General features: G+C 35.9%; 1 protein-coding gene and 1 pseudogene across 5 annotated transcripts in view; one reads left to right on the forward strand and one right to left on the reverse strand.

The window, feature by feature from the left end:
• FERMT2 (fermitin family member 2) overlaps positions 1-16,232 on the reverse strand; it is an 84,925-nt gene that overhangs the window by 16,366 nt on the left and 52,327 nt on the right. For 3 of the 5 annotated variants that reach the window (XM_034648393.1, XM_034648394.1, XM_019800087.2), the window contains exons 3-7: positions 12,122-12,256; positions 6,011-6,043; positions 5,467-5,692; positions 5,028-5,130; positions 2,602-2,709 (exon numbers count right to left, since the gene is read on the reverse strand). In XM_034648393.1, the coding sequence (XP_034504284.1) occupies positions 2,602-2,709; positions 5,028-5,130; positions 5,467-5,692; positions 6,011-6,043; positions 12,122-12,256 (605 nt within the window). The remainder of the gene's footprint in view (positions 1-2,601; positions 2,710-5,027; positions 5,131-5,466; positions 5,693-6,010; positions 6,044-12,121; positions 12,257-16,232) is intronic. The other 2 variants (XM_034648395.1, XM_034648396.1) reach the window with 1 other exon arrangement.
• Positions 6,882-10,220, forward strand: LOC105237833 (annotated as a pseudogene).

Consider the following 16,232-nt stretch of genomic DNA (forward strand, 5'->3'; position numbering starts at 1 on the left):
AAGATTTAGTAAATTGGTAATGAATAGTCTCTGGCTGTAACTTCAGCTGTGCTAAAATGAGATCCTTACAGTGACAGAAACTTCCATGTTCACAAAATCATGGAGAATGAGGTAGATTGAGGCCCTTGGGCAGTCACCTCAAATGTCAGAGTAACGTATGAATCATGAATAGAGTTGGTTAAAAATACAGATTCTTAGGTTTATCCCCAGAGATTTTGATCAGCAAATCTGGGGTCCGGCCCAGAATCTGCATTTTTATTAAGTGACTCAGGTGACTGTGATGCAAAAAGTCCCTAGAAGTTATCCTGGAGAAACCCTGGCATTGAATGGGACTGGTCTTAAGATCCAGCTTTGCTTTCAGAGATGCATGGGGTATCTATTAAATGTTACAATACAGACTTGGATGTAATTGGTTTAAAAACAGTGTTATTAACCTGTTTTTTATCCACACCTTCTTACTTTTAATTACTTGTTTCTTTTTACCATAGATTTATGTTACACAAGGAAACAGAAGCCCCAAGGAGAAACAAATTCAGAGTGTAGTCTATGCCGGAGATAAAAATACCAGGCATTTATCTCCTTGCCAACTTTTCAAACTTTCCCCCTTATGGTACTGGATGGGTTTCTAGAGTCTTTGGGTCAGTCTCTGGGAGGGCGTCTAAGAACACAAGAAATTTTTAGTTCAGAATTCTCCCATTAAATCTAGATTCTAAAATGGTTCAGGACAGCTATGTTTTGGGACAGTTTTCACAGATTAAAATTCATGGTTTCTGAGGCGTTTTCTACTGCACTAAAATGGAATATCTGTACACTGGGTGGGGGAAAGCTACAAAATAATACTATTTCTGTGAAAATACAACTGTGTGTACATTTGACCCTTGGACAACATGGGGGTTAAGGTGCTGACTCTCCCAAAACTTTACTAATAGCCTACTCTTGACTAGAAAATTTACTGATAACCTAAACTGACAACACATATTTTGTATATGTGTTATATACTCATTCTTACAATAAAGCTAGAGAAATGAAAATGTTAGGAAAATCATAAGGAAAATATATTTACTGTACTATATTTATCGGAGAAAACCTGCGGATAAGTGGACCCATACAGTTCAAACCCGTGTTGTTCAAGGGCCAACTATATTCTCACTCAACAAATTTTTTTGAGCACCCATGTGTCAGGCACATTTGTATCTGTTGGACTTTTCCTTAAGTGCATTATTTTTATAATACAAAAGTTAAAAAATATAATAAAAATCTGTGAGTTTTCCCATATATATATATATATTTTTTTTTTAAATGTATTATTATTCAGTCATTAGCAAAACCTTCACTACAAAAATTATAAGCCCATATTCTAAGTAAGAAAGATGTAGGTAGAAAGCCATAAACCAAGTGAGGTACTCTGAATAAAACTACTCCAGAATTTAATTCAAGAAATTCTTCAGATAGTCTGAATTATCCAGAAACACAACAGAAGACTCTTAACTAGTTGATTAAGCAAGTCTCTATCTAAATTAACTCATCTGTCATCAAAGATTTTCCTTGTCTTTGTTTTGATCCCTTTCTTTCATCATGTAGATGAAAACTGAGAAGAAATGAGCTTTTCTTCTATAAAAAACGATAATTTTTTGAGTCTTCACCAGAAAACCTTCCTGGATGCATAAAAGCATTTAGAAGATTGAGAGCATTTTTATTTGTGTTCCAAGAGAAGAAAATAAAATCATTTTTACAGTGAAAGCTTTTCTTTTTTTTAAAGATTTTATTTATTTATTTGAGAGAGAGAGCATGAGTGGGGGGGGGGCAGAGGGAGAGGGAGGAGCAGACTCCCTGGCATGAGGCCATCCCAGGGCCCTGAGATCATGATCTGAGCCAAAGGCAGCCGCTTAACCGACTGACCCACCAGGTGCCACAACAATGAAAGCTTTTCATAACTAAATGTTAACTCTGCTTCCTGTACTTAGAGAACACCAATTCTGTTAGGACTTTAGGCAAAACCAGAATTCTACCATAATCTGAGAACATTCCTTAAAGTCTCACTCAAGTATCTGAAATGTAAGAGCGACTAGGAGGCAGCTGCGCGCATCTCGGTGTCTCTAAGACTGCAGACTTGTGGAGCCGCCTATGCTTTTTACTGGAGGGACAGCAGTAATGAAGCAAAGGACGATTTTTTAATAAGCACTACTGTAATTCTGAAAAAGTTGATATGCAAGAACCACTTTTGGGATAACACTGGTTTAATCTGAGGAAAGATCAGGTACCTACTTCTTAATAAACTTCATTTTAGAAATCTGATTTGCAATATATATATTATTTCTAAGGGAAAACTGGGTAGTTTTAAGCTAATATATATCTGGGGGTGGGAGGATATCGTTCTCCTACAGGATACAGAAAAATTTTAACTTATTAAATATACCACTAAATTCTTAGAAGATAAAAAATTCATCTACTTATTTTGTCTTCTAAGTATATTCAATTTCCTAATAGCAAAAAGTAAATACAATCAAATGAGAGTGGAATTACAATGCTACTTTACTATTTAAAAATAATCCCCTACCCTTTCCCTTGAAAAGTCCCATTTACCAATACACTCCACACTACCTGCAAGGCTGCAAACATCATCATTTCTTCTTCTGTGCACTCAATTTCTTCTAGGAGAATAGCCCATTTGGCCTGCTCATAAAGCTGATTGATTCTGATTGCATCATACTGCAGCAAAAGAGACAGTCCTTTTGTTAAATACATTACCTTTAACATAAAGAAGTTAGAAAACTAAATATTCACTTTCAAAGCTTGACATAAAAGTTTTAATATACTTTTTCTTTAAAGATTTTTTATTTATTTGACAGAGAACGAACACAAGCAGGGGGACCAGCAGGCGGAGTGAGAAGCAGGCTCCCCGCTGAGCAGAGAGCCTGACGTGGGGCTCGATCCCAGGACCCTGGGATCATGACCTGAGCCGAAGGCAGATGCTTAACTGACTGAGCCACCCAGGCGCCTCTAAAATACATTTTTTTCTGGGATTTTTATTCAGTATCAAATACTCAATAATAAAGATACCTATAGGATTAGATATATGTATATATACCCACATCTAATTTCCCATTAAAAATGACATTAAAAAAGACACCAAAATAGTATTATTCAGTATTAGAAATAAGATTTTGTATGTTATTTTACAGGGAAATCATCATTAGATACTACAGAGTTCTTAACAAAATGAACCTAACTTGAAAGACATTTAAAGGAAGGTAAAAGTGGGGTGCCTGGGTGGCTCAGTCATTAAGTGTCTGCCTTCAACTCAGGGTGTGATCCCAGGGTCCTGGGATCGAGCCCTGCATCGGGCTCCTCTGCTGGGAGCCTGTTTCTTCTTCCTCTCCCACTCCCCCTGCTTGTGTTCCCTCTCTCACTGGCTGTCTCTCTCTCTGTCAAATAAATAAATAAAATCTTTAAAAATAATAATAATAAAGGAAGGCAAAAGTGACTGCTTTTCAGTATTGTTACTGCAACTTGTCACACTAAAATGTTACAGTCAGACAGTAAATTATTTCAGGGAACATCTTGCCCACTATGGAAAAGCATACTTAGACAAAGTGTCAGGTCCTTGGAAACAGTAATTACTTTAAGAATCTGAAGTACAGAGTACGCACATATACTTGTGGTAAAGATTTACTTACACATTACTGAATTATCCATTTACTTATGGTACTAAAAATTAATAGTAATGTCTTAACAGTACTATTTTAGAATGCTAACAAAACATACAGCATCTCCCTTCCCCAGCAAATGTAACTGTTCCCAAAGCAGCTTTGGTTTTACTAAAATGAGACATGATATGGCCTGAAAGGGATTATTTTTTGTGGTTCCAATTTATACATTTTACTGTTCAAGAATTACTTAAGCACATAATAAAAACTGTTAAATATATACAGTAAAATCTAGACTATAATCTAGACGTGAAAAGGATGAGAAATAGTCAAGAGAGGTTTTCCCCTCAAGGACAATAAATAAGCAAAAGATCCAAATCTCTGTGCCATGTGTTTTCTAGGGAAAAATACTCTAGATTTCATAGCAAATTTAACTCTTCTCAGAAAAGCAAAGTATTTCAGTAGCACAGATGATACAGTCATTTGATAGTAAAAACATTACAATGTTTGCCCTTTTTTTCCCCAAGATTTTATTAATTTATTTGACAGAGAGAGAGACAGGCAGCAAGAGAGGGAACACAAGCAGGGGGAGTGGTAGAGGAAGAAGCAGGCTCCCAGTAGAGGAGCCCGATGTGGGGCTCGATCCCAGAATGCTGGGATCACGCCCTGGGCCAAAGGCAGACGCTTAATGCCTGCGCCACCCAGGCGCCCCTACAATGTTTGCCTATTAAACAGGAAGAAATATAGACTTAAGGAATTTTTCCTTGGAGCAATATCTTTTGATTTATAATTAGAAATCCGAAAGTCACTGAAAAGGTACTATTTCATAAAACTCTTCTTTTACCAAAAACACAGCTAAAGAGAGGTATAAAAAAAATGCCTAAAACTAACTTTACCAATACTATAGTAACAAGCTGGTGCATTTAAAATACAAATCAGGGGCGCCTGGGTGGCACAGTGGTTAAGCATCTGCCTTCGGCTCAGGGCATGATCCCGGCGTTATGGCATCGAGCCCCACATCAGGCTCCTCCGCTATGAGCCTGCTTCTTCCTCTCCCACTCCCCCTGTTTGTGTTCCCTCTCTCGCTGGCTGTCTCTATCTCTGTCAAATAAATAAATATAATCTTAAAAAAAAATACAAATCAACCAAAAATTCAATTATTTTAACAAAAAAGAAAAAGGTTTAATTATGCTTCCAACCTACTAACACAATATTTCAAATATTTCAAATACAGATGCCTCTGTCTAAAGCTTGGGTTTTTAATATTATTCAGACTTGCTATATACAAATGATTCCGTACCCTACCAGCTCCAAAAAACAAACATCCAAATGAACAGAACAAAAAGGAAAAAGGAAGAGATCCCTCTAAACCCTCGGTACCTTTGGATTCAAATCAAAAAAGCTGTAATACTTGAATCGGAGAAGCAAGGCCTCATTTTCCTTCACATCTTGTTCCATGAGAGATCTTGAGGAATCAAGCCACCTGGACAAATTAACAAGTGCAGTGGAACAATGCAAGACAAAATTAATAAAATATTCCCACCTCTAGCTGGAGAAAGAAGTTCTTCAACGTTTCTATATTTTATTTTAGTTTTTTAAAGACTTATTTGAGAGAGAAAGCGCATACACAAGTGGGGGGAGGGGCAGAGGACGAGGGGAAGAGAATCTCAAGCAGACTCTGCACTGAGCGCTGAGCCCGATGTGGGGCTTGATCCCGTGACCCAAGAGATCATGACCCAAGTCAAAATCACAAGTTGGATGCTTAACCAGCTGAACCACACCCAGGTGCCCCTCAATGTATCTCTATTTTAAAACTTACCCTTGGTTGATTTTTGCTTTGTCAAGAAGAGCCTGAGGCTTGAACATTTTCGCCAAAATTTCTGGTGATGTGATTGGCTGACTGACAGCAAGTATACCAGGGTTGCCTTCTGACAAAGCACTGTCACCAAACCAAGCAGAAGTCGGTGACAAGGGGCTTCCATCATGAGCATCGTAAGTGGGGGTCATTGTTTTACTATAAAGTCCTGGGCTTGAATATATACTCCCTAATAAATAACATGAAAAACAGGTAGTAATTATGAAGTACAGATCTTAGTTTTCAGACATACATAAGGCAAACTGTAAAACAAAAGCTTCATTCTGGAAGGAAAGCTTAGTACATTATTTTACCTGTCTTGAAAACATGTAAAATTAACTTTAACTCTACTTGTATAACATTAGAACATATAATAACAAGGTCAAAAGAATGTAAGTTGGCAGAAATTCTGGGGGGAAAAAATCAGTTCAAGGGATTAGAAGGTAAGTTAAACCTACAGCTGAAGCAGACAGACCAAGTTTTTGTTTTTAATTGTGGCAAGGCTCACCTTTCAGAGGGCCAATGTAAAGAACATCAGTGCCTACAGGAAAGGAAAGAAAGGAATTCAGAAGGTAAAGGAAAGGTAACAATAGAAGATAGAAACACAAGACTGAAAAGGAAAAGGAAATGGAAAAAAGAAAAAAAAAGACTTTTCCTAATGTGAATCATAAACTGAAGCAAATATTTCAAGTGAAGAGTAAAGAATCTTAGAAACCATAACCTAAGTTTTTTTGTTCAATTCAAAAGAATAAAGTTGTGCTCTAGTCAAATGTCCAGTGACAAACATATCCACATTTATCACCCTTTGAAATCTATACCGTTTTAAGACAGCTCAATGTAACTGAATAAATGCACATTAAGAGAACAATTTAATGTGTATATTTTCTCAATGAATAGCTACACAGGTTCCAACAGATCTACAAATAAAGTATTAAAGCAACGGGTAGATAAAATTTTGCTAACAAAGATACATTTTAAAATTAAGCCCCTGAAGGCAGGGATATTTTATCTTCCAATGCCTCAGTGTTCAATAGGGCGAGACATGTTAAGTAGAGGCTATATAAATAAAAACCTGTTGACTTAGTCAACTGATAATATGTCCTCCATCACTTAAACTACAGAAATGAAGGAGACTGGATTAAATTAAGACTTAGAAGTTCAGAGTAACATTAAGTAAAAGCACCTCCCTTAGAAGTCCTACCTCTTTTAATTATATTTTGTCTTCAGTCATAATTTTTACAAAGAAAATGTGTAAATGGGTATCACACTGTTAATGGATGATGGAAAGAGAATGGCTGTTTCCCTTACCTAATTTAGGAATATGCTTAGGAATTTCCTTTCCACTCTAATAACCCCTCCCCACCACCTCACTCGATGCAATGACAGAAACAATTATCTATGAAAAAGTGGTGAGCATGCTAGAGATTTCTGTAGGCGTCATGATCTAGTCTAGGAAGAGAACACAAAGTAAAAAAAAAAGAAAAAAAAATCTTGCTAGCCACAGTGTATCTGATTTGATTTCACTAGTATGTGTTCTTCCAGTGTCAGTAACTGAAGCAATCTGCAGTATCTAAACGTTGTTAAATAAGCAACAAAGAAAGCTGTCAATTCACCTTTCTTAGCTTTAAATAACACTGGGATAGTTAGGGATATCCTTAAAAGCTAGAACTTTAAAACTACAAGGGTATTTTGTGAAAGGGTTACCTGGCACCCCATGCTAATTAAAAGGGCTGAAAACATTACTCCAGCTCAGGTGGGCAAAGATTAATCCTGCTATAGATGGTATATATGTAAATAAGGAAGAGAAAACCATCTTCTGGGCAAAATCTTCTCATTGTGTATTTCAAAGATCTAGCAAATACGTCTTTTACTAGGAATGTCAGAATATTGAAAATTTGTTACTAGTATGATGGACTATAATAACTATTCAGAATTAAATAGAGTTAGAATTGACAATTTTCTTTAAGCTTCTAAAACAAAATATATTCCCCCCAAATTACACAACATTTAATAGAATGAGCCACCCAATCAATTCTCTGTCCTCTACTTTGTATATTTTACACTTCATTTTGATCACTTCATTGTTTCTATTCTTTTTTGGTTAGGCACTCCACGGTAATAACTTTATTAGTGTTTCCAACAATCCTATTACTCCCATTTTAGAGGAGCAAACTGAGGCACAGAGTAAGTTTCAGAGCCGAGCTATAATATACACACCACCTCCTGGGTACCATAACTTATTTAAGCCATTCCCAATTAGTGTGCATTTATTTCTTTAGAATTTTGTTGACTTCACCACGGCTGCTGCAAAGCTGCCTTCCAACACGTATGTCTGTACTTATTTTCCAATTCTAGCAACACTGTTGGGACAGAGGGTATGTACATTTTACATTCCTTCTAATCTCAGTTCAGTGACAGTCCCAACTACCTTGTATTCTTGATTGCCCAATTTAAAACATATTTGAAGCAGAAAGTTATTACAGGAGCTTGCTCAACTATATGGAATAGTAACAAAAACTGTGCGGAAGAGAGAGAATTCAACAAGCACTACACCCTTGGGCCTCCTACTACAAACAGTAAGAACCTCAAGTAACTTTAGAATCTGCCTGATAACCTGGTTACTATAAATTACATTCTTATTCTTTTTTTAAAGAGTGTTAAAGTATTCAATACATTTTAGAAAATTTCCCACCAAAATAGCAATCTCATACCATACTTAGTAAACAAATTTCAGGTGAATTAAAAATAACAAATGTTGACATTACAGATAAGTTACAATACATAAATATGAAATAAGTATATAAAAGTATAAAAAGGAAATATAGAAGAATTTTTCTAATATTTGTGAAGATTTTCTTAACCAAGAGTGAAAACCCCCAACTATAAAGTAAATAACAAATTTAACTACATAAAAAAGTAAAACTTTAGTACAGTAAAAAAGACCACAAAATAAAAAACAAAATGCCAGTACGGGGAAAATATCTAACTTATCAGAAGATTAGTGTATCACTAAAACAAAAATGTTAAGTCCGTTATTTTAACCTTAATAGAAGAAATAGGAATGGCTAATACAAATGTATTACTCTATTATTCACACTAGTGTTTATCAGGGAAATTAAAAAGGTAACTCTGAGATACTGTTTACTGTCAATATTGGCAAAAATTAGTCAAGATTTACAACATTTAGTATCAGGCAGAAGGTAGGAAAGGGGGCATTTTCATGTACTGTTGATGGGAGTGTAAAACTATCACTTTTACACTCTTTTTTGGAGTATATTTGAACTTCTGGGAAAGTTTTTGGACTATATTTGGTATTAGATCCTACCTAGGTAGAGAAACAGTTAAATATAAATTTTCTATATGGAAATCTTATTTATATTGAACTAGGGAGCCCTTTTACTCTAACATAGAAAAATCACCAAAACATACTGTTCAATGGAAAAACTCAAATTGCAGAATATGCAACATTTAGGAGACTCTATTATAAAAAACAAAATTAGCCACACAAGTATAATCACACAGAAAAGGTACTGGCAAGCTGTACTCCAACTGTTTACAATACAGTTCCACAGAGTAATCAAGAAATGGCTACTTCTTAAGAGGAAGCAACAAGGGGATAAATTGAAGTGGAATTTTCACCTTCAGTTTAGTACATTTTCTGTACTATTGGAATTTTTTAATAACGGGACTTTATGAATGTAGGACTTCTGTAACTAACAGAAGATAAGGTCCATTAATGTTATCACCAAGTGCAAAAACACAAATTACAAATGTATAGTAACATAGTCCCACTTTTGAAATTTTTTTTAATTTTTAATTTTTTTTAAATTTATATTTTTAAGTAGGCTCCATGCCCAACATGGGACTTGAACTCACAACCCTGAGATCAAGACCTGAGCTGAGATCAAGTGTTGGGACGCTTAGCCAACTGAGCCACCCAGGGGCCCCATATCCCACTTTTATGAAAAACAAAAATGAATGCATAATTCTATAATATTTGAATTTTTACTGTGAGCATTCATTACTTTTATAATTAAAGAACAGTTTAAAAAAATGTTTTCAGGGAGCCTAAGGTGAACTACAGGAAGATCCCAGCCCTGTGCATACCAGGCAGAGTCAGCTAAGAGGCAAGGAGAAGCCAGAGCTGTCCAGTGCAGCCCATGTGAGGTCTCCCAACCTTCAGGAAGGTGCTTGGCTTGAGGAAAGCAAATCCTCACCCTGCTCCTTTTCAGCTGAGAGCATTTTAGGATTGGTCCAGAAGAAAAACTGTTCCATCAATGAAACCCCACAGGCCGTGCACAGACACCTGTGGCTCCTGAGGAAAAGATGTTAACCTATGTCTACATATCCTGAGCCTTCCTAATGGGATCTCATCCCCTTGTACGATGGATCACCCAGTGCCAGAAGAAAGATTTCTGAAATATAAAAATTACTTTTCAGCCTCAGAAAGACTGTCTTCAAAAGAGAGCTGAGTCGGTATAGAGGCTGAAGACCAAGAACTGCGTTTACTCAAAACCAGACTGAACTGCTGGAAAATGTCTTTAGAATAAACTGCTATCCCGGCATTGATATTGGAGAAGATAGCTCAAAAACTGAATCTAGAGCAAAAAATAATCTAGATCTGGTTCCAAAATCAGCATGCAAAGCTGAAAACATCCCATAGAGAATCACTGTTTTTAATATTAAAAAAAAATTTCAACACATACCTCCTGGAATAGACAGAAAAGGAAACACGTGAAATTATCTTACAACTGGAAAACGTGAAGCAGCAGTTTCAAGTGTTAAAAATGTGATGTTTTCTTTTCTGCAGTTAATCTAAGTGTTGTAATTTTTTCCCCTGAAAATACATTGTCAATATTTACTATCATAACATGGTACTATTATATTCGGGCACTTTTAGTTACAATAAAGGCCTTTCCTATATATTGTAATGAACATTTTCAGAAGAAGCCAGCTATTTTTAAAGTGAGCAAATTCAATAATTTAGTTTGCTAAAAAAATAAAAATAAAAAAATTTAAAAATGTTTTGCTGCTTAAAATGACAAACTCCAAATAGGAAAAATGTATCTTGCATAAGTGATTTTCCTGACAATGTTAAACAGATGAAGTATTTATTACTTTCTGTATTATTTTAGGACTGAGAATTTTCCTTTGTCTAAGCTGCCTTCAAGATTTTTAAGAAACATTTCTAATGAGATAATTTTCTAATTCTATTTACATAATAAATCCTGAAATTAATTAAGTCAGTACTATACTGTACTGTACACCTTTTTTAAAGAAATGTATTTTTTTAAATTTTTTTAAAGATCTTATTTATTTATTAGAGAAGAGAGAGAGAAAGCATAGGCAGGGGGATCGACAGGCAGAGGGAGAAGCGGCTCCTTAAACTCAACCTTAAAAGGAGTAATAATATAATCTGTAGTGGGTTGTAGTGAGAATTAAGTGAGTTTCCACAAGTAAAATATGCTAAAGAGAATTTCTGTGAGTATAATGCATAAAATGGGTATACAGTAAGCACATAAATTGTTTCCATTATTGTCATCACCCCAGAATTTAAAAAACCAAGAATGAACTGAATTAAATTGTTTACATATTTGACGGAGGGACCTATTTCCTAAGAAATGGATTTATAAGTGTGTGGCTGACAGACACGTGGGAAACTGTAATGTCCAGTCCCTGTGTATGCCCAGGACTAAATAACCATGTAATTTAATTAGTCATCTAGCTACCCAAAAGACACCGTCTATGCTCCTGCTGGATGCCATATGCTGAGTTAGGTTATGGTAACAAAAATGTGAGAGATAGTTCCATCATGTCGGGACCTCACAATTTATTAGGTAAGAACATGCAGTATAATACCAAACACAGAGAAGTCTGCTGACTTAAGACAGGACGACACCTAATTCAGGTTGGGGAAGTAATGGGAGGAAATCTGAGAAAGCTTTTTAAAGGGGCAAAGCTTTAAAGGAAAAAGGTGAAAAGGCAAAGGGACGAGCATATGCAAAGCACAGAGATTTTAAGTAACCCACAGAAGTAATAATTTTTTTTTAAAAGATTTTTATTTATTTATTTGACAGAGAGAGAGACAGCCAGCGACAGAGGGAACACAAGCAGGGGGAGTGGGAGAGAAGAAGCAGGCTCATAGTGGAGGAGCCTGATGTGGGGCTCGATCCCGTAATGCCGGGATCACGCCCTGAGCCGAAGGCAGACGCTTAACCGCTGTGCCACCCAGGCGCCCCAGAAGTAATAATGTCTTAACTAAGTAATTATGGTTTTCAAAGAATACAGAAAATGGAACTATTAAATATTAAAAAACCTGTCCAATTTCTGTAATGCAAAAAATCGAGCCTAGCTAAGGTACTTCCCCTTTTTGATTCTTCCTGAGGAGAGAACCAGCCTTCCTTTTTATTGATGCAGCTATTAACATCTGACACAATGATTTGCACATGATAGAACCCAGTGGTGATTTCATGATTGAGGGAAAAAATGCTGAAGGAGAGAGTTTTTTAAAGCTGCTCACTCTCCTGACCTACGTAAACCACCTGTCAAAAAACCACAAACATACAGACACATCCATGGTTCTCACACCATGCCTCTGCTTAGTTTAACAAAGTCTCACCGGAGCCAGGAGTGATAAGAGGCCCCTCTAATTCAAGTGCCTCATCTTCAGACTGGTCATCTAACTTTTTCTTTTTTTTCTTAGTTGGATCTCTGGGTTTTTTCAAGAGAGAAAGTTCTTCAGGGTGTCGGATATCTGTTAAAATAAGAAGAAAGATTATTTTAGTAGCATAATGGAAAATTTAAACACTTTACATCTGGTAAATCCATCTATTAATCCATTCCAATGTAAGAATTCATAATTTTCTTCTGTGTACGTATGTGTTTATGTTTTGCCATGCAAAAGACTGAAGTATGGCACTTGTAAAAATAATCTACCGAAGCATTCAATTCATAACCATCTAATACATGTAGTAACCTCGATAGAGAGAGAACAATCTATTAGGGTACAGAGAGAAAATATTAGAACTCTTATTTACATATATATATATTTTTAAACTAAAACCATGAAAAAAATTAAGAATAATATCCTAGGCACAGCAACTAGGCAAGAAACAAAAACTTACCAATTGGAAAGGAAGAAGTAAAACTGTCACTATTTGCAGATGACAAAACACTACATACAGAAAACATTAACTACTCCATCAAAAATTGTTGGAACTAATAAAACTAGTAGAATTCAGTGAAGTTGCAGGGTAAAATAAATCAATATACAGAAACCTGTCGTGTTTTTTTCAGGGCACGTGGGTGGCTTAGTCAGTTAAGCATCTGCCTTCAGCTTAGTGGGACTAAGTCCTGTCAGGCTCCCTGCTCAGCCATCCCTCTCCCCATCCCCCACTCATGTTCTCTCTTGCTCTCTGTCTCTGAAATAAAATCTTTAAAAAAAAAAAAAAGTGTTGTGCTTTTATACATAAACAATAAACTATGAGAAACGAAAATCGAGAAAACCAATCCCATTTACAACTACATCAAAAAAGTAAAATACCGAGGAATAAATTTTTGGTTTTTTAAGAAAGGGATTTTTTTTTTTAAAGATATTTATTTATAAGAGACAGCAAGTGTGCATGCGTGGGAGCATGAGCGTGGGGAGGGGCAGAGGGGGAGGAAGAAGGACAAGCAGCGTCTGTGATGAGCGCAGAGCCCACTGCGGGGCTGGATCTCATGACCCTGAGATCATGACCTTAGCCAAAATCAAGAATCAGATGTTCAACCAACTGAGCCACACAGGCACCCTTCTAAGAATAAATTTAACCGAGGAAGTGAAAGACCTGCATATTGAAAACTATAAGGAGTTGATGAAAAAAAAAAAAAACCCACAAATAAATGGTGAGATATTCTGTGTTTGTGGTTTGGAAGAATCAATATCAATAAAATGGCCATATTACCCAAAGCAAGCTACAGATTTAATGCAATCCCTATAGAAATTCTAAAGACATTTTTCACAGAACTACAACAAATAATTCTAAAATTTGTATGGAACCAAAGGCGACCCTGACCAGCCAAAACGATCCTGATAAAGAAGAACAAAGCTGAAGGTCACACTGCTTGATTTAAGCTACACTACAAAGCTGTAGTGACCAAACATTAGCATAAAAACAGACACATAAATCAATGGAACAGAATAAAGAGCCTGGGAATACACACATACATATGTGGTCAATTAATTTATGACAAAGGAGCTAAGAATATACAACAGGAAAAGGATGGTCTCCTCAGTAAATGATGCTGGGAAAACTGGACAGCCAAATTCTAAAGAATGAAACTGGACCATATACAAAAATTCACTGAAAATGGATTAAAGACTTGAATGTTAACACCTGCAACCATAAAACTCCTAAAAGAAAACATGCGGTAAACTCTTTTTTTTTTTTTTTAAAGATTTTATTTATTTATTTGACAGAGACAGAGACAGCCAGTGAGAGAGGGAACACAAGCAGAGGGAGTGGGAGGAAGAAGCAGGCTCACAGCAGAAGAGCCCGATGTGGGGCTCGATCCCCATAACGCCGGGATCACGCCCTGAGCCGAAGGCAGACGCTTAACCGCTGTGCCACCCAGGCGCCCCAATAAATAAATATGCAGTAAACTCTTTGACATCAGTCTTAGAAAAGCTTTTTTTTTCCCCCCGATATCTGACTCCAAAGACAAGGGAAACAAAATAAAAATAAACAAATGAGACTGCATCAAACGAAGAAGCTTCTACACAGCAAAGGAAACGAACAAAACCAAAAGGCAACCTACTGAACAGGACAAGATACTTGCAAATCGTATATCCAATAACAGATTAATAACCAAATTAAGTAAACAATTCATACAACCCAGTAACAGGAAAGCAAATAATCCAATTAGAGGTCCTAAACAGACATTCTCCCAAAGACGACACACAGATGGTCAGCAGGCACATGAAAAGATGGTTCAACATCACTAAACACCAGGGAAATGTAAATCCAAACCACAATGAGATTATCACCTTACACCTGTCAGAATGGTTATTATAAAAAAAATATATAGTGTTAGAATATGGAGAAAAGAGAAACTTATGCACTGCTTAGGAATGTAAATTGGTACAGCCATTATGGAAAACCGTCATGGAGGTCCCTCAAAACTTAAAACTAGAACTAAGATTATGATCTAGCAGTTCCATTACTGGGTATCTATTTTGAAGATAACAAAAACACTAATTCGAAAAGGTGTATGTTTATTGCAGCATTGTATGTTAATAGCCAAGACATGGAAGCAACTTAAGTGTCCACTGACAGATGAATGGATAAAGAAGACACAGACACTGGAATATTACTCAACCACACAAAAAGAATGGTATCTTGCCATTTGCAGCAACATGGATGGAACTAAAGGATATTATGCTAAGTGAAATGAATCAGAGAAGGACAAAATTTTATTTATATGTATAATGTAAAGAACAAAAATAAAACAAAACCAAGATGCGTAGATAAAGAGAATAAATTAGTGTTTGCTAAAAGAGAGGGGAGTTGTGAGGGGCCAGGTGCAATGGGTGGAGGGTGATCAAGAAGTACAAATTCCCAGTTATAAAATAAATAAGTCATGGGGATGTGATATGCAGCGTGGGGAATATAGACAATACTGTATTAATTTTGTATGGTGACAGATGGTAAGCAGAATGAATATGGTGGTCGTTTTGCAATGTACGTTAAGTGTTGATTCACTATGTTATATATACACTCGATACTATTATAATATTAAATGTCAATTATACCTCAATTTTTAAAAAAAGCTTTATATTATTGGGTAGCCCTCATTCATTCTGTATGTTGTTTACACATAACACATGAAGTAAATGTAAATACTTCCATATCATTACCAAATCTCAAAGTTTTAGTTGACTCAACCTCTTCTGCCTTGTATGAAATTACAAGTTTCTGTGTTTATCTTATTCATTTACATATGAAGAATCTGATAAGAGACAAAACTGTTAAATGAAAGTAACAAAAAGAATTAACAATGACCAAAAAAAAAATTAACAATGACCCATATAATTATATAACATTATATTTTATATGACATACCATGTCCATGAATTGCAAGAATTGTTAAGAAGCCAGTTTTCCCTAAATTGAGCTAAAGATTCAATGGAATCCGAGTCAAAATTCCAACTTGCTCTTTTATACAAGATGACAAGGTGACTGTAAAATTCATATGGAAATGAAAACAACCCTAGAATAGTCCAAGCAATTTTTAAAAAGACGACTGAAGTTGGAGGACTTAGACTATTCGATATCATATAGCTACAGCAATCAAGACAGTGCAATTATTAGCTAAATGATAAAACGTATATATGAAGAGGAGCCAGAAGCAGACCCACATATGGGTGGTCAGTTATTTTGGACAAAGGTGCCACGGCAATTCAAGAGGAAAAGAGTATCTTTCCAATAAATGGTGCTAAATAAGAGATTCACAGATTAAAAAAAAAACACATTAGCCCTTACCTAACATAATATACAAAAATTAATTCTAAATGGATCATACACCTAAAAGAAAATATAAGTAGACAAAGATTTCGTACATAGAACCCATACACTACACAAAAAATTATCCTTTATTATAAAACAAACTAACAGGAGCACCTGGGTTGTTCAGTTGGTTGAGTGTCTGCCTTCCCAGGTCATGATTTCAGGGTTCTGGGATGAAGGCCCATA

Source organism: Ailuropoda melanoleuca, chromosome 20, assembly GCF_002007445.2.
Source record: "Ailuropoda melanoleuca isolate Jingjing chromosome 20, ASM200744v2, whole genome shotgun sequence".
NCBI lineage: Eukaryota > Metazoa > Chordata > Mammalia > Carnivora > Ursidae > Ailuropoda > Ailuropoda melanoleuca.